Source organism: Anabas testudineus, chromosome 12 (genome assembly GCF_900324465.2).
Source record: "Anabas testudineus chromosome 12, fAnaTes1.2, whole genome shotgun sequence".
NCBI lineage: Eukaryota > Metazoa > Chordata > Actinopteri > Anabantiformes > Anabantidae > Anabas > Anabas testudineus.
This window is the reverse complement of record NC_046621.1, coordinates 12,290,475-12,309,695: the sequence shown is the minus strand read 5'-3', so window position 1 is coordinate 12,309,695 and position 19,221 is coordinate 12,290,475. Positions and strand designations below refer to the sequence as shown.

Genomic DNA, 19,221 nt, shown 5'->3' with positions numbered 1-19,221 from the left:
CTACCTTTAACAGAGTTAAATTCAGCAACAAAGCAGTAAAGTTCTCGCTTCTTCGTAGTCTTGTTAGCATTCATTGCTCTCTAGACAAATTATATCAGACACAGACAGATCTGAACACGCTGCTCCTAGAGAGCAAAATCTATAGTATACTACTGGTTCATCTCACAAAAAAATGCATTATATATGCCTTGTGTTAATCAGCTGATTTTTACAAATTCCATTTCCTTATGCCAATTAAGTAATGACTTATGAATTAAGTCATTAGAAAGGGCGACAGGGCATTTATTCTAGTGAGACTGCATTATATATATAAATTTGCAGGCAATTAATAGCCTTCATACAGTGCTTTCCATGATGTTGTTTGGGCTACAATACATGCAGTAGGGATATGAGAGGCTGCTATGGAATCAGTCTAGACCAATGCTGATGCTGCTAAGTGACCTTGAAAAGTGAAAAATATATAGCAAGCTATAAAGGTAAATAAATTATTGCTTTGTAACATTAGAACACATTTCAATTATTCTTTGTAGAATTCATACCAAGGCTTTCTGTTCCAGCTAATCATCTGTGAGACTGTGGTATTTTCCTTCACTGGGGCAATGTCTTACAGCATATCTTCCTTGCAACAGTTGCATTCAGTTTAGGCTCTATGTCTCACCCAAAGGTTTTCAAAATAAACAGGTTATATTTGTATTGTGATTGTCTCTTTCTGATCTTTCCAAAGATGTGGCCAATGGCAGTACGGGCTACAGACCCCCTCCCAGGACTAAAGAGGTGGTCATCAATGGCCAGGCAGTCAAACTGAAGTATTGCTTCACCTGCAAGATCTTCAGACCGCCACGTGCCTCCCACTGCAGCTTGTGTGACAACTGTGTGGGTAAGTGAAAATGAGTTTGCATGATGATATTTTCTGTTTTGAGATATTACTATAATAAACACAAACAGTCGGGACCCCTTCTGTTGTAGTCTGCTTTTCAACTTCATCCACTTCACACCTAATTGTACATATTTTAATAAATGGTCAGTGTAGATCTAAAAATGTGCAGACTGCAGAATCAGTTTAACTTTTGAAGATAATCTTGATTAATCTGACTTTGCAAATATTGTGTGTATATGTGGGATCCCAAACCAAGCTGAGTTTGTGATGCAGACTTAAAGGGAATATATAGTGATTAGGGGGAATTATATCTCCACAGAGGTAGTTAGGCTATTAGTAGTTAGGAGTTAAATTAGGCTATTATTATTAAGATAAAGACCAAGACACACCAGACCTTTTGTTTCTGTATCTTTGTCATCATGGTTTTTCTGCTGCACACTCATCAGAGACAACTCTTTGTTTGAATGTGCATTTCCTCATCAGAGCTGGAGGCGACTGAAAACCTGAGACAAATATGAGGAAGTTAGCAAACGCAGTGAAAAAAGATAAAGAGGTTGGAGTCAGATGTGGCAAATGCACACTGACAGGAAGGGAGACAGGCTGGCAGCTTAATAAAAAGATGGGAAGGCAGTCATTTTCACAAACAAACGCTGTGTGTGATTATTAAGAAAGGTGCATTTTGTACACATTTCATGAAAATTGTTACATTTCATTAACATTTTATATAAGTTATAATTCATTATAATATAATAATATAATTATAATTACATACTGTAACTGCACTAGTTATAAACCAGTACAAATACAAGATAATAGAATACTTTTATCAAACCAAACTTAAACAAATTCTTGGTTAAAAGGTTTGAAACCTTGTTAAGATCATAGCTGGGAGCCAGATGGGAGGGAAATGAAGAATGAGAAACAGACACATAGTTGGACTGTCCACGCTGGCGGTGGGTGGGAGTGATGGACTCTAGTGATGCATGTCGGTGATGATCAGTATGAATCCTTTCTTAACAATTACTTTCCAAGCTGCTTTCAACACTCCAGGTCTCCACCCAACGAGTCCTCAGAATCCCGCAGTCCAGAGTTCATTATAACGTTTTAAAGATAGAACCCCCTTTCTAAGCTAAGGATGGTTTAACTGTGTCTAATGCAAGTGAAAAATACCACATGTATCCTAAGAACAAGAACAATGGAGGTCAATAAAAAACATTTAGGTTCCACAGCTGTAGCAAGGCCCTAAAGCCTCTAATAACCAATATTACCGGCCACTTAAGCTTGCATTTAAACGAAACTGGAAATTTGTATGGTACTGGCACTTTAAAAGTTGTATGAGTGCTTCTCTTGTCTCTTGACTTCTCCATCTCCACCTTTGGTGCTGTAAATGCCAATGTGCTGAGGAGCTCTTAAATAAGTTAGCAGCCAGAATGGAGAAGACCTCCCCAGTGGAGGATGGGAATATGTTAGAGTCACTTCCTTTTTAAGAAGGTTATCCCCCTGGGAGTGACAGAAGAAGCAAAGACTAATATATACACGCACACACAGGCAGCTTTTCATCCATTCGCCTAAAGTTGTTTCATTTTATAGGATATACTGTACAGATGGTCTGACAGTTTGTATTTAAATTGCAGTTTTATTTTTCATAAATGTGTGGGAAGAGGGTTGGGCTTTGGTGATTAGTTGTTTAAGTTACCTTTGTTTATTGTGATTTAATGAATTGAAAATTTGAGTTAGAGGAATTAAGATGAAGCTGTAATGATACTCTTGGGAAAATGACATTGTTGTGTAAGCAAACAATACAATACATCAAAAGAATATTAGCACATACATAACACCACTGTTGACAATTAGACAGTGTTGTTGATTCAAACCTTGGGTTTACTTTAAACCCATCAGCACAGGGATGATGTTCCTGATAATGAGGTTGAAAGTTGACCTAAAACGTATAACAAGAAGACGTGCTTCTGACAGTGTGATTTTTATTATTAAATATCTGTGGCTATCCTGGCTCTTGGTTAAAACATCCTCACAAAAGATCTTTATAAGGACACTTAAGAATAGGAGATGATAGCGAATCAGAGGGAGAACATCAAAAATCTCTCCTTCTCTCTCGTAGCATCGTAGGTCACATAATATTAATAAGCACTGTGGCATGCTCTGTCATAATCAGATTTGACTAATAGTAGGTGTATCCTTTTGTCCCATCTGTCTAGAGGCTGCTTCTCCAAGATAATTTTTAACCAAGCATTGATTAGCAAAGGCATTGACTCAGGTCATTTCAGCTCACTAAACAATTAATGGCTCTTAGAAATTAGTTAAGTCCCTACCGCGTTGCACAGCTAATAGTCCACACTGAGGGACAGGACTGCAGTATTGTGGCTGTTTAACTAACCATTCACCAACAATGAGCTCTCCACTCTCAATGAAATGATAAGTGTACTTGAGTTGCTTGCATTTATTTATTAATTTTTTTACTTTTGTATAAAATACTACTGACTAATTATCGTCTGAAAGCATTTCACATGAAATTTCTCAAGTAGCTCTACTCTTCAGATTGCATTCTGTTACAGATGTTGTGTTTTGAATACATTGCATCAAGTATTTCTGAATTCCATAAAATATATTTGAACAACAAAGGTTCAAGCGAAAAAGACTCTCCTATGCTGCAACAACTCCAGTTGCACACTGTATAACAGTGTGTCACAAAAAACAAAAAACAGGTGTGTCACTGTTTCACTTTACTTTACTACTTATATTTAGTCTTTATGATTTCATGCAACCTTCCTAAACTGAGGTCTCTTTGAACCGACTTTATCTGTTTACCCAGCAAAGTGCTTCTTTCAGTCTCACCCAGTCTGACTGTGAAGGGGGGAGTTTTTCCAGCCATGCAAAGTCATGTTGGCCAGCCTGTAACTTTTATTAGCTAGTTTATAAAAATAGCCAGTTTGCACTATGTGAAAAATTTGTATATTATTTTGCCAAGACCCAGAGGGACAATTCCCTTTTCCCTAATTTCCCACAGATTCAGACTCTTACTATGTTTACATGCACTCATGTAACCTGTTGGGTTTTTTTTTCATATGGCTTGCACATGAGAAACCTGGTTTTTTTTTTAGCTGGACATAAAGAAAACTTTAAGGAACCCAATTTCTAACCTAAGGATGGTTTAACTGTCTTCTTTTAGGGAGTTTATGTTTGGCTGTCTGCATGACAAGGACTTCACATAAGTCAGCTGTGCAGCAGGATAAAAGGAACAACTTGTAGGTGTGTGTCCTTGTATCCAAAATAAAATGATCTTACTCTAGCTCCATCTGTCTTTCTGTGTTCGTGCAGAGCGTTTCGACCACCATTGTCCCTGGGTGGGAAACTGCGTGGGAAGGAGGAACTACCGTTTCTTCTATATGTTCATCCTCTCGCTCTCCTTCCTCACCATCTTCATCTTCGCCTTCGTCATCACACACATCATTTTACGTAAGTAGCTCGGGTGAAAGAGAAAAAGACTTGTGCTTTCAGGCATGGTACAGACACACACTCCCCCTGGCTGTGTTCTTGGTGTGTTTCGAGCCAGCAGGTTGTAAGTGGGCGTTGTGAAAAGCTGCAGCGTTCTGGCTTGTTACCATCTTTCCAGCTGGGAGCAAGCAGTGGACTGTTGGGTACCCTGTGTGTGTGTGTTACAGTCAGTAGATCAATGCTGCACTGAGAAAGAAATATGGGCCAAGATTAGCTGGTGCAAAATCGTGGTGATTAATACTCTTTTGCGCTTGTTCTCTTTTCTTTGATTGATAACCATGCTGTGTTGTGTCTAAGTTCCGCCAATTTTTTTTTCTTCTAGTGGGGCTCAGACCAAGTTAGAGGATATCACAGTTCTAATCATCTGTTCACTTGGTGTTTACAGAGGGTACACAGTACACTAGTGATAAAACATGCTTGACAGTATGTCAAATAGTAGTTAGTTACAGCCCTCCAGTGCTAACTACAGGCACTAAAATTACATGTATTTGTCACAGTGTTTCACTTACTCTGCCAACAGTAACTTACAGTGAACATGTACTGTATGTGCACTCGCTGAACCTCTTTGCTGAATTTTGCACCACAGCAATTAAAATGCATTGTAACAAGTCATTCTGGTTTACTGGGACCATGCAGATGTTTCTGAGCTGTTCACAGATCTGGTCTTTCTGCCTGTTATGTCCTGCCACTCTTTAAGGATAGTTTGTATTTAATGGCAAACACAATTGTATAATGGTCTAATTGAAACTGTTTTTGTTTGTTTTGTTTTCACAGGCTCCCATCGAAATGGGTTCCTCAATGCACTTAAAGATAGTCCTGCCAGATATCCTTTCTCTGTAATTTTACTTTTGATATTTATTGACAAAAGTGTGATTGTGTTATTTCTATTGATACCTATCTATTGATTTTCTCTATATAATTGTCTGGTCATAATTATTGGCCATATCACTCAGCTTTGCCTTCTTTATTTACTCTTATCATGACACAGACTGAGTTTCACATTGCCATATAGATTATTCTGTAGGTCAGAATTCATTTGCAGGGCATGACTTTCCATACATTGCTTCTGACATTTTCTGCAGTTATGGTTGCAGACTGGTTTGCATCTGATTAGCCGTGATCCATTGGGCACAAGGAAGCTCCGCTGTCTGTCAATTTAGTCGTGCTTTGATTGCATCTGGTCGTAACTCGTCACCCTCCCCTTTACAAGATGTCGTATGAGTGAGATTTAATATGAGTGCGGGTGTGTCGCTGTCATAGATGCCAAGTGTGCAAAACATCTTAAGCTACAGCTGTAACAAATTAACTGTAACTCAGCTTATTGTCTCAACAACACATCAGTGAGAATATTTGGAAGCTGGGGTCCAAGTCCAAGACAGTCAAAGGTTTTACTTTGCTATTGCAGTAAAGTCTTGTTTCTTTTCATGTGACTTTAGCTTTTAGCTATAAATACACAAAGTGAAGGTAGGAAGCAGTCACCTTGAAAAAGACCCATTGTGGTTGAAATGTTGGTCACATTTAGAAATTATAGATATTACCGTCATCTCGTTTATAATTTTGAGGAAGCAGTCACCTAGCATCAATTTAATGTCACCTCCTATGCAGGCTGTTTTCATCAGTTTGGTAGAGGAATCTGAGTCTGAATTTTAGCCTGAAGGAATTACAGCAAGCTTTATGACCTATTTATGGCAGCTTAAATCTGTAAAAAAAAAAATAAAGGTATTCTTGGTTCAAAATTGTTGGCTCCTTCTCTCAATACTCAGATTAAGAAGCAATCAAATCTAAATAACACCCAGCACTATTTTTGAGCCACAAATCAAGTTGAGAGCACAGGGCTATGACACTGTCTCCCTCTCTTTGCCCTTCTCTCTATAGCGGAGTGAGATAACTGTTTCTCCGGCAGGGAAATCTGTGCCAAGCCAAGCTGATAACAGCCTGTGTCCTACAGGGCTTTAATAAAGGAGAATCGCAGTCGATGGTATCGTAGCAGTCTTTTGTACTAGGTGAATGATGACATGTTTTGTCCTCACTAGATTGGAAGGAGTAAAACACAAGGGAGAGATTAATGGAGAGAAAAGGGGTGAATTAGGATATGGAGTTTAATTTTACAGTACAGTTTAACAGACTAACTCATGGTCTTTGTAAAATTTTACTGATCTACCAAATAATTTATTTTTACAATATGTCCACAGTGAAATGGTGGCAGCTGTTTTATGAAGAAGATATTCTTTTAAAGGCAGTTGCCTAAGATGGGTCACTGTAGTTCAATTTTACAAAGGATTTATTCTGGACTGTGTTTTCATGCTTTATGTGGAGCCCAGAAAATGAGCAGCGTCCTACAGTCCTAGCCAAATGAACTGGTAACTAGGACCTATTGGCAAATAAAGACGGGCCCCAGGCTGTAGGTCAATATACTAGCTGTCAGAACTAGTACTGTTTTCTGTCCATGCTAGCTCTGTATGGGTTTGTGATGCCTGTGTGTTTCTCTGTACTGAATCAAATAAAAACTGTCTTAACTTAGTTCCTTAACTTAATTCTCTCACTGTGCTGGAGGTAGTGGTGTGTTTCTTTTCGGTCTGGTCCATAGTGGGTCTCTCAGGCTTCCATACCTACCTGATTAGCTCCAACCAGACCACCAATGAAGACGTGAGTATAAACAATAAATAGAATCAAAATTTACTGTACACAGAAATATATTGAGACACCATACACTCAGTTTTCAGATCTGCCACACATGCCTTATATTTTCTATTTATTTCTAGTTATGTGTTTGTGTAAGGGACTTTTAAAGGTAGCATTAGTATTCTTTGTTAGTCATAGTTTTTGATAGAGATGGTATTTTTAAAGCTGTGATTACATAAGTAACAGCCATTTTTAAACAGTGCTTGTAACATAAACCAGAAATATTGCGTATTTCCTGATTAACATTTCAGTTTAACTCAAGGTTAAATGGCCTTTTATTTTTCCTTTATATTAACAGAAATGAAAACCATGTAATTATTGTAAGCAGTTACAAGGCCTATAATTTTTTTCTTACATTTATATTGAATTTAGAGAATTTAAAGATAAATGGATGTTACATGGAAACTAAATTCTCTGTGGTGACAAGAGTTGTGCTTCATTTCATAGTGAGATATTTATCTACCGGTTTGAATCTGTGTGCTCTCTTTTAGATAAAAGGTTCATGGTCTTCTAAAAGAGGGAAGGACAACTATAATCCCTACAGCTATGGCAATATATTTACCAACTGCTGCGCAGCACTGTGTGGACCCCTGCCACCGAGGTATGACGTGCGATTCCGCATTAGTGTTGTCATGAGGTGATTTATGCATTCCCAGATACCAGGTGATGACATATAAGCCCTATCATTTACTGCTCTGAGTAAATGTTCACATTCACTATATTAGGTCACAGCTCCTGTTATTTTTTTCATCCCCTCAGCCTAATTTTCCATTTTGTCCAAAAGCTAAAATAGAACTGTAAGTAAAGTCTGCTTTTGATGTGAGGAGGTGCTTTGAAATAACTCTGTCTGCAGCTTATTTTCTCTACATGGGTACTAACATACTGAAATAGCAGAAAAGATTTCAAGCCATTTGATCCAAATTTGAGATCAAAGTTGGCTAGATTTATTAAGTTTCACACTTTTTGCTGTTCGTGTGATTTAACAAAATAAAGGCAAACTGCCACAGCTCCATTCTCATGCCCATATCACTGTAAATATCGGTACATGTTGTACGTTTCTTTCCAGCTTCTTACACTTCAGAATGTTGGCCAGTGATTCTCATTACTCATCTGCGTAGCTGTACTTGCAAATTTTTTTTCACTGTTCTTACATCATACTTAGAAATGCGTTCATATTTCCACAGCACAGATACACATACTATCTGCTCTTATCTGTACCCACTTTGAAGATATAATGCTCACATTGATGTCAAGGTGTCTAATGTATATCTTAGCCTTTGGAACTTATGGTAATATTTGCTTTGTGTTAAGAGTACTATCACAAAGTTACTAAACATATCCAATTCTGCACACACCTTCAGTAATGAATGCTTTTAAGCAGCTTTTCTCACTGATTTTGGCTGCACTGTGCTGTGGCCATCACAAGGCATAAGTCACCAATAATGATTTCAGTGGGAGGTAAAGGAGAGTCTTCAGAGCACAGGTGGCTGCCATCTGGGCATGTCTGTGTGTCTCTGGCTGCCCACAGGCATCGCACAGCTGGATCCACCAATAATAAAGGAATGTTTTACCTCAGCCTCCGAGTATGCAAGGCAACACTGCCTCTCTCTCTCACACACAGACACACACAGCATAAACACACTGAAACAAAAGCTTCTTGTGTTTCATTCCCTGCTGAGACCTTGACTCACATTTCCTAGTGTATCATCCTACATGTTTTTGTGCTTGTTTCCGTCTAACCGTATTTGCAGACGTTCCGGTATTAATTACCTGCAAGCCGCTGCTGGGGGTTCCTAGAGTTTGTCTGTGTGAATCTAGCAAACTGTTTCCACCTGTATCCAGTCCCACTGGAGCACACTGTCAACACACTTTCTGTTAAATGATTACCCTACTCCCACTGTTTAACACCTTAGCTGGCTATGTGTGTGGGGGTGTGTGTGGTTAGAGACTGCTCTGTGCCATCAAAATTTCACTTTATCTGGCCCATCACCACACACATGTAAGTACACATATGAATAATTCAGCAGGCTGTTGGAATCACTGTGTCCACTGCATCAAACTTCTGCAGCATTAATGATGAGACAGAAACAGTGATTCATTCCACTGGAGGACCTTCATGATTTATTACCAAGTTGTGATATTATTTGTTTGTACTTATGTGAGTAGAAGACTGAATGTACTGGAATACTGGGGGTCTATACACAACATATGATGTGGCACCATTTTTACTGTGGTGATCTTTTCCATATACAGCTAACACTGACCTGATTTGAACTGATTAACCGTTTTGTGTATTTCTGGTTTTATTGATTAACTCTCTTAGCTGGTACTGAGTATAACTGGTGAATCGATGCTTGCAAACACTGTGTTACTCCTGTCTGTGTTTCTCCCTTATTAGTCTTATTGACAGAAGGGGCTTCATCCAATCAGACACACCGCAGCTGGCTCCACCTACCAATGGAATCACTATGTACGGTGCCACCCAGTCTCAGCAAAGCCACATGGTAAGACACTGACCAGACTGTATTTTCTCAAAGATAGAGCAGACTAATTAGTTCATAGAAGTAAAAAAAAAAAAATGTTTGTCTCAATGACTGTGTTTCAGTCTGTCCACAGGGACCATGAGGGGGCAGGTAACTTGATGAAGTTTAAAGACTATTGTCTCTTCAAATACTGCTTTAGACATGGTTCTAATCATCTCAGTTCACCAGTGCAGTATTTATTTATGTATTTATTTATTGGCCCATTCTTATTGACACTGACATGACTCCTACAGGACAAGGCCTTGGTCAGAGTGATGCACAGAGACAAAGCGTCTTTCACAGCAGCTTGAGTAACAGAGTGAATCCCCAGCTGTTATCTGTTCATTTGCCAAAAAACAGAAACCCAGCTCTCAGAAACTAAGGCAGATCAACTCCTCCCTATGTCAGTCTTGCCCTGTATATCTGTCTTATTGTTTTGGATTGTATTGGTGAATGTTAGCTTTAGACTGGTAGTGTAAAGGCCAGTAGAACGTACTGCAGAAGCACAAACACTGCATCCTTTCTTATACTGTCCTACAAGTATTTTTACTTGTGGGACAGAATAAGTATTTTTACTAAACCTAAATTTCTCTAGATAGCAAAGAGAAAGTCAATGATATTTTCAGTTTTGCACATGTTGCATCATGTTTTCAGTAAATTAGGTCAACAATTGCAAGGAAGGGTCCTTTGTGTGTGTTGGTGCTGACTGAGGTAGCAGCACACACTGAGCTTTCAGTCATTCGCTTGTCGCAGGATTTTTGTGCGTGCTTTCTCATCATGCTCATAATCCGAGTCTGTAGTGGGCCAACAGAAAAGAATGAGCACAAGTCAAAGAGGGATATTGTACATTGAATCAGGTCATTATGTGTTGAGGCACATTCTGACAAACTAAAAGTTCACGTCAGTCAGTAAATAGATATGTTCTGCAGTGTTAAGCCATCTTGGAGACACAATAGCTTGTGTCATGAAGAGGATGTTGTACTGACCTCACTGACCATTGACCACTGTCGTTCACTTTAGCAGTTTACTTCACACATTACATGCTAGATTTAACAGCCACTGAACAGCTTTCACTGGTACCCCCTCTCTCTGTCTCATATTCACCCAGCTGTTCTCATCCAAACTTGACCTCATCATGTTCGTCGTCATTGAGATGTCGAACATGAATGTCGTCTGTCTTTAGATCTTGAATCTGTGGACTTGTTTCTAATTGGGTGAGAGCCATAGGAGCATTCTCCTATGTTTGCACATTCAAAAATAACTGCCATCTGTTTTCTGTTGTGGTCATGATTAGCAGCTAAGAGTTGTCACACTGTGCTGACTGCTGGGCATTTTTCATGACACATATTCAGCTCTGTGCCTATTATCTGTTTCTTAAATTCTGTAACGTTCCACACTGTAAATGGAAATAATATTTTTGAATGTTCTTGTCATCTCCCCATTTTTCAAACGCCTGCTGACGCAAATCACTTCATTACTTTTCAAGTCTTTGTTTGCCTTAAAAAGCCGCCCATTTCTTGTCCACATTAGGAAAATACTGTCATTGTGTGTGTTTTAGAGAGGTGCAGCTTTGATTTAGTTAAATAGGTCAAACACAATGAGTAAAAGCCTCCCATCAATTTTGTCTGTTTACTATATAGGTGCGTGGGTGTACATCAAGTGTGTATGAGAGAGATGAAAACAGCTGAGCAGTTGAGTTAGAAAGTGGAAGACTGTGCCATATTCATTTAATATATTCTGTCAATTTTAATTTTTATTATTGGCGCTATCTCAAGATTACACTACATTACAGAAGATCAGCTATTTGACATTTTTCAGTCATTAAGCCAGATCTGTAATTTGAGGAGATGTGAGGTAGAGATGAGTGGCTGATTATTCATTCTGTCTTTTGTTTTCTTTATATGTTATCATTATAATTTGAATATTTTGAACAGCTTGTTGTTGTTGGACAAGCCTGCTCAAGATATCACCGTGGGCTCTGGAGCACAGTATAAACATATCTTCACAATTTTCAAACACTTTACAATATTTATAATAGGTTTTGTTGTAATTTGGATGAACCAGCCCTTCCCTTTAGCCTTATATGTTTCTATTTTTGGTTTCCCCTCTTCCTTCCTCTCTTTCTTCACCTATGAGCTGTCTTTAGAAAAAAACACACTTACAGAGCACAGCTTGATCAACCACAATTTCCTTGTTGATAATTGCACAGTGAGTGATGAGGGAGTGACAGCTCACAGTTTCACCACTCACTCTCACTTCTGTCAGCTGCATGACTGAAGGCATTAATATTCACCCAGAAATGCCCAGCATGTGTATGTGCTCCCATTACAGCTTGATACGGTCAGTTAAATAAAGATAAATCCAAGAATACAAAGTTAGTATTTTCCTGTTTTTCCTGCTGGATTCAACCATCCCCTTTCAAGTTTTGTTTAAAGATGAATCATAAATGGTGTCAGCTTTGGTGAATTGTATTTACACAAGGTCATGTTAATTCTCTCTGCAGCCGTGCAGTCACTGAACAAAGCCATTATTGTGGCTGGCTGGGAACTGAAGGATCCCCTTGTCAGTATGAACATTCAGAAAATCGAAATGAAGTAGATAATCTTGCACAAAATGACAAAGTAGGACTGCAACTAATTATTTTCACTGTTAATGAATTGCTTGCTTATTTGTATAAAATTGTAATTTGCCAGAGCCCAAGGGTACATCTTCAAATTATCTGTTTTGTTCAACTGACACTGCCCAACGCAAAGACAAAACAAGCATCAAGTCCTTATAAGTGGAAAGAAATGGGAAAAGGTGGTATTTGTTTTTTTATTTTGTAAAATAACTAAAATCAACTTGTGATTTTAGCACAACATGAAAAGTCTTACTGTCAGGAGTTAGTTTAATCCCAAAGTTATAGTCTGGATAAAATGTAAGTGTTACGTAAATAAGTTTTATGAGAGAAAAAAAATCACTTGTCCTTGTTGTGCCATCACTGTCACATGTGAACACAAACCAAAACAAAACCTGTGCTGCTTCACTTGCTCTTTGCTATCCAAGGTTAGTCTGTGTACATATTGTCCCTTGTCTGTGTGTGTCTATATGGCTATCATTGTGAGGACCAGCAAGACCAGCATTTTTTAACCTTTGGACTGAGGACATTTTTACAGAGCAAGGTCATTTTAGCCGGTCTTCACAGTGAGAAGGGTGTTTAAAGAGCAATTTTGAGTTCAAGACTAGGTTTTAGGGTTAGAACTAGGGTCAAGTTTAGGGTAAGGCACTACACGTGATAAATTAACATTTTAAACAGACTAGATTAGCATGGCCTACATGGCAGTAGGGCATAGCAATATGTCAATGAGTGTCCTCACACTGACTGCAATACAAAAATGTGTGTGTGTTTGCAGTGGAGAGTGGACAGTGCTGAGTCAGTCTCGCTATGACTGTTTATAAAACATGAGTGGGCCACAAAGTAAGAAAAAGAAGGACGAAGTGCTGTATTTCTGTATTGTATTCAACACAGTGCCAGTGATGTAGCTGTTTGCTAATGTGGCCGTGACGGAGGTTTCTGTGTCACATTAGTCCAATAACTCTTACTCAAATTGAGGCTTTTCAACAACCTGGAGAGAAACTAGGCTCATAAAGGTGACTAGTCGAGAGCAGCTGATACGTGCTGCTAATAAGAGGGTTGATAATGCTTGAAATCGCATCCCATCTACTGTTAAAAGCAGCTTGAACTTCTGTTGAAATCACTGTTGTCTGCCCTTTTTAGGTCAGTGAGATTGAGACAGACAGGTGAGATGTCGAGGACAAATCTTTATATTTTAAGCCTGACTTGTCAGTCAGGTTTTGGGAGTGGTGTGGGATGGAAGGAGGCATTGGAGTACCTTTCCTGTCTGTATGGCTTTTTTCATCCCTGTCACCTCTGCACGACCAGTGATCTTTCATCTGTGACTGGTCTCTAATACACGATTGCTCTGTGGTGATAAACTGCTAAGGGGGTTAAAGCTAATCTCACTGTAGCTAATGTACAGTATTGATGATTGATGTCCTAACCCAGTTACTCTGCTCCAGTTTTAGACATGTGATTGTCACTCTAAATCAAGGCAGTAGAGATCAATAGGCCATGAAGCAGTGACTCCATAGTCCTGTATTTGAAACCCTGTCTATTGACTTCAGCTCTGTTTTTACTGGGGTGGATGCACAAGCGGGTCCTTTGTGTGGTTCTGCATTCTAACAAGGGTACTAACATCTTTTTTCGTTTTCTCTCCCTTATCCAATCATCCGTCCCCTCCTCTGTGGTCTCGTCTCATATTCTCTTCATGCCATTTCTCCTTTTCTCCTCCATCTAATTTTCAACACTGCCTCTTGTTTGTTTTGTTTCCATCCTTCCCCTTTGGCATCCTATCTATCTCTGTCTCCATCTCTTCACGTCTCCTCCTTTCCCTGATGCTTTCTCTCAGTGTGACCAAGACCAGTGCATTCAGAGCACCAAATTCGTTTTGCAGGCCGCCACCACCCCTCTCCTCCAGCAGCAGAGCAGCGAGCCCGTCATCCTGACTGCTTCCCCTGAAAACGGAGGGTCTCTACCTGGGCGCACCTCTCTCACCCTGGGCGGCCCGTGCACCTCACTCCCTCTCGGCCAACCCACCCCTCCGACTTCCACACCTAGCCTCAGCTGCCACGACACCACCGACATGCTGCCAATCCACGGGCACAGTCACACACACAACCACAGCCACCCCCTCCAGGAGCCGGTGGCCCACCATCACTTTCTTACCCCAGAGGAAGTGCCCTCACCACCAGGCATGCTTCCCTGTGGCAGCCCCCTGGGTCACAGCCACACCGTGCAGGCTGGCTTCTACAACCCAGCCAGCCAAGACTCTCTGCACGAGGACTCTGTCAGAGGACTGGTAAAGCTCAGCTCTGTCTGACAAAGGGAGAAATACCCCCCTCCTCCCATTTTCTCTCTCCGGAAAACGTGCATCCAGTCCTTGAAACTCTACTGAAACTCACTTGTTGGACCACCTCCCTCTTCTTGCTGGTTTGTTTCCTTTCTCTCCTCAGCAGGAGTTGAGGTTTAAATCCAGCTGCTAGAAACCATGTGGAATATTACTGAACTGAAACCAGTTGTCCTCAATTTCTGTCCAGATGTCTCCAGTGGAACAAAGAGAGTTGGTTGCTGGTGTGGTGGCCTGTATGACTCTGACATACACTTGCCTTTTTCTCTCTTTTTTTTTTTTTACTTTTACTTTAAGGGAAGCATAATCCATTAGCCCCTGGGGACTGCACAGTGGGATCTTTTTTTCACAGTGTTATGTATGTGATTTCAAGCAAAAAAAGAAAACGTGTTTTAACAGTACGTGACAGTTTGGGTCAGAAGGCTGAATGTCAGTGGATCACAGGTCTGACAGTTTCTAGGTAAAACAAACGTTACCTCGTCTGCCTGTTGCTAATTGGAACGTGTCTTTTGACTTTTTTTCTTGGACGTTCTCAGCAGTGCAATGGTTGATGTCATCATGTTGCATATCATGTCACTTTTTCTATGTTAAAAATAAGAGACTGTTGTACTGTACCATGCTTATTACAACTCTTACAAATTATATTTCCTGTGGATATTAATAAAATGCCAACTTTTTTATCAGATTTGAATTTGTTAATATTAAGCTGTAGAAGACATTATGTGCTAATGTGAGAGTCATGTGGTGATAACATTTCCTTAGTCTAACTTGTGACAGATGCCTGTGGTCATTAGACATAAATACCATTAAAAACAAGCCTGTCTAACGAATGTTCCCAAACATTTATAGATACCCAAACAAGGTTATGACTTACTTCAGGCCACTTTACAAGCCAAGCTGACTGAAGTCAAGGCCTCAAGCACTAATCATTCAAAAAAACAAACGGACTAAAACAAGGAACCAGGTTCCTGTAATATTTCAGTTTCTGAATTATTGACAGTGATTTCTGTTAGCCTTAAAGTGGCCTTAGTTTCTTTAATAAAGGAGATCTGAGTTCCCTGACTGGCAGTGGTTAGTGGAGGTGTTTGTGCAGTGGGTAGTTAGACACCTCTGACACCTTGTGTTGAAACAGGAGTACTGCAACCGATACTGCAGTTATTTCATCACATCAACTACATTTTCTTCATATAACAAAGCTAAATTGTGGAATCACCTTTTTTTAACTGCTCTATTGCAATGTAGACAAATCAAAAGTTGAATATGAAGATGATAATAGTACCACATTTATTTGTTATTAAATAATTTATGATACATAGGGAAGCTTTTTTTTTTTTTTCATACAAATTTTACACTTGCAACAGAAAAAGCAAAAAAAAAAAAATGTTGGAAAGGAAGCTGGATTTTTGTCTTCATTTTGGGGCAGTGAGACAAGAGATGGTCTCAGATGCAGGATTCTACTGTAGTTTGCAAAGAGATGCAATGCGTTTTTAATAGTTAATACTGTATGTCATGTGCACCCTGTGTGTTACGCTGTGCTTGAGGTCTGCTGCTCCATTACATTATTAACTGAAAGAAGAAATGTCAAGTACATAGGACAAAAATACTAAAAATATATAAATTATGAGCATAATACAAAATAAAGAACAGGGGTCAGGTATAACAGTGATATTGACCATAAACTAAATGTTTCCAAAATAAGAATAGAACTACTATTAATTATTTAGTAATAAGAAGTTTCTTAATGTAGCTGTGCAGTAAATTAGTCTTTATTGGACACTGCTCCAAAGTAATGGAGCCCTTTAAATGTATTAATTGTTTGCATTTGGTTGCATTTAAATTTAGACAGTATTTAAGTGTGTATTTACTTTTACACTAGAGACCGTATAAGAAATGAACCAAGGCAAACCTAAACTCTAGCTGTAAACAGTCATGGTGGCTCATAGCCTGACACTCCAGCACAGCTAAATCTCATGCATCAGTCCTTGAGTCTGGGCTGGAAAGATGGATCATTTAGTCCATAGAAGGACCTTCACACGGTCCTTTGTCACTAGACATGCTAGAGTAGCTTAGAACCAGTGACCTGTGGTTGCTGCAGATGTCTTCCCTGACATTCAAGCCTGGAGTCAGCATAGGATGTTCAGCATCCATCATCTGGGTCATTCTAGCTAAGCTAATTTAGCATACATTACCAGAACACAACAGTGGCTATAACACTGGCTTCTGTGGACGTCTGAGGGGTCCTGAGTCACCACAGTTTCACATCGGTGAGCTCCAGGTCCCCCATGATCTCCAGCTCGTCGATGCTGCTCAGGTCCTGCACCCGATGTCTGAACTCAAACAAGTGTGTGCCGTTCACGGCCAGTTTAAACTGATGGGGCTGACAGAGGATAAGAATCTGACGTGAAAAAGAAGAGGAAACACGCTGAGCTGTAATCAGTCATGACAGAGAACACAAACCTAATGAGAAATGATTAGTTACCAGACGCTCTAGGTTGTTCTTACTTCAAAGTACTCGCCAGATGAGAACGGAAAGAAAGGCAGCTCCCGCTCTTCCAGGCCCCAGGACTCACTCAGATAAGAGTTCCTGATGAATACACCTGACTTCATGCGGGGGTTCAGATGGAGAGCGATGTTCTCCGTCCTGCTGTTGCGGAGGTTCACCGTGAAACTGGAGGATACGCCGACAACAAGTAAGCGTAAGTCCAGCAGTGAGCAGAGGGTTCAAACAAATCAGCCACATGAACTCTGTGGCTGATTTTATTTGTCGTGTTGATGGAAACGTGTCACTTGCCTCACTTACCTGTGAGGATACATGCTGACCTGTCCTTTGATTGTGATGTGCTGCCCTGGGCTCAGACCTTTGAGTATACTGCCTTTGTAAGGGAGGCTCTGAAACCAAAAGAAAATATTATATTACTACTAGTTTTATATATATATGAAAAACAAATTAGGCAAAAGTAGTAATAAACCAGAGTTGTCCTTTAAAAGTGCAGCATGCTGAAATGAACAGTCTGCTAGTCACAAACAAAGGAATCATTTAGTCGGATCGCGTTTTAGTGGCATCACAAGATAGCGGGTCCATTTAGGCAGAGATGTTTCATGTAGATGACGCAAAAGGGGAAAAACTCACCAAGTCACCTGATTCTGAGTATATTGCCTACGAGGGAGAAAATCCAGATTTAGAAATGATTCAACAGACATGTCCATAAAAGAAGCGCACATCTGTGAAGACGAGACAAAGACAACAAAGGACGGCAATGTACTTACTGAGTTTGGGATGTAGCCAATAGCATGCACCCTGACTTTCCCAGAAATAGAAAATGTGTCGACCCTGTTCACTTGGATTCTGTGCTTGTATTCCAGCAGGTGAGAACCATTTACTGCCACCTGCGGGTGAATACAAAAATTTAGTACATCTTATTTTTCCATTCAATAAATGATGTGGGTGCTTATCGAAGCCTGACCTTAAAGGCATCATCGTGCACCAAAATGATGGTCTCGAAGGGGGCTCCTCGTTTGTAGGGCAGCTGATGGAGCGTCTCCTCTTTGCCCCAGCTCTCCTGCAGGAGGGATTTGCAGACCACACATGGCGAGCCTTTGAAGCGAGGGCTGAAGTGGAGGGCGATGTCGGAGCGCGGCTTGGTGCTGCAGCCGCTCGACAGGTCGATCTGAAACCTGCAGAAACACGTGGCCGAATTAAAGGCAGGGCAAAGTGGGAGGCTGATACCAGTTCCCAAAGGCTCCAGGATTACTGAGCATCATCAGGGCTTTGTCATTTGATTAACACAGGCAGGTGCTGCTGTAATCCCTCTTCTTATGGCCCCGTCCTGTAGATACTGTGGACATCAAAATGCAGTTTCTAATGCTGCTGCTGCTCTGTGTTGCTCAAAGCTGACATGCTGTCCAGCATCGTTTGTTACTCCACAGAACTAAACCACTTGTTCCCAGTAAGGAGCTCTTAATGTGTTAGTGTACATTTTTACACTGTACACATGAAACATTGTTAGTTTGTGTGTTGTGCTCACTTCCTTTTTTTCCAATCCAGAATGAACCTATATTCTATGATCTAGTCAATGCTGAGGAGTATGAATTTGTTTCAGAAGTGTGGAAACTGAAGGTGTGCTGTGGGTTTAAAAACTCATTTGCACCAGTGGGATTAAAATCGTCACATGAGCTGGTTTAGTCAAGAAATAACAGACATATTCCTTCAGTTCATTCCTGTCATTTATCACATCTCACCTGTCAGCATCTGGGAGCACAGTGCCCTGAATGATGATGATCTCCCCAGGGTGCAGGCCACCAGGTATGGGCCCCGTGTAGGGGATCACCTGAGGTGGACAGCTGACGTTAAAACACTGGACACCTGCGCACACATGCTGCTTAAAATGCACTGACTGCTGCGTCTGATTAGTTTACGTCTAGTGTGCAGGCCGCATAAAGACAGACGCTGGATTTTAAGCTACGTGGGGGTTCAGTGTTTGCACGATGGCATCGGACGGCTGATGGAGATAATCATAATAAACCTCTTACCGGATTCAGGACAGTGTGTTTCGCATTTGCCACAGACATCGGGCTTCTCGTGTCAGACGACAACATGCACATGTGCTGAAAACACAGCAGAGAGTGTGGTTTCTGAGTTCAGCAGACGGGGTTTGTCTCTCTCTCTATCTCTACATACGGA

General features: G+C 40.3%; 2 protein-coding genes across 6 annotated transcripts in view; one reads left to right on the top strand and one right to left on the bottom strand.

The window, feature by feature from the left end:
• The window catches only part of LOC113158696 (probable palmitoyltransferase ZDHHC14), a 39,333-nt gene extending 24,110 nt beyond the window's left edge, over positions 1-15,223 (top strand). For 3 of the 5 annotated variants that reach the window (XM_026354789.1, XM_026354788.1, XM_026354790.1), the window contains 7 exons: positions 725-877; positions 4,214-4,351; positions 5,165-5,213; positions 6,934-7,036; positions 7,564-7,673; positions 9,471-9,576; positions 14,043-15,223. In XM_026354789.1, the coding sequence (XP_026210574.1) occupies positions 725-877; positions 4,214-4,351; positions 5,165-5,213; positions 6,934-7,036; positions 7,564-7,673; positions 9,471-9,576; positions 14,043-14,513 (1,130 nt within the window). In that variant the 3' untranslated portion in view covers positions 14,514-15,223. Of the gene's footprint in view, positions 1-724; positions 878-4,213; positions 4,352-5,164; positions 5,214-6,933; positions 7,037-7,563; positions 7,674-9,470; positions 9,577-13,351; positions 13,375-14,042 lie in introns of all 5 variants that reach the window. The other 2 variants (XM_026354792.1, XM_026354791.1) reach the window with 2 other exon arrangements.
• On the bottom strand, positions 14,811-19,212 carry LOC113158698 (galectin-8-like). The gene is made up of 8 exons (XM_026354794.1): positions 19,071-19,212; positions 18,780-18,868; positions 18,005-18,215; positions 17,808-17,927; positions 17,671-17,697; positions 17,341-17,429; positions 17,043-17,208; positions 14,811-16,935 (listed from the first exon to the last, which is right to left on the bottom strand). The coding sequence occupies exons 1-8, from the start codon at positions 19,140-19,142 to the stop codon at positions 16,786-16,788; spliced, it is 924 nt and encodes a 307-aa protein (XP_026210579.1). The 5' UTR covers positions 19,143-19,212; the 3' UTR covers positions 14,811-16,785.
• Positions 19,213-19,221: the final 9 nt, after the last annotated feature.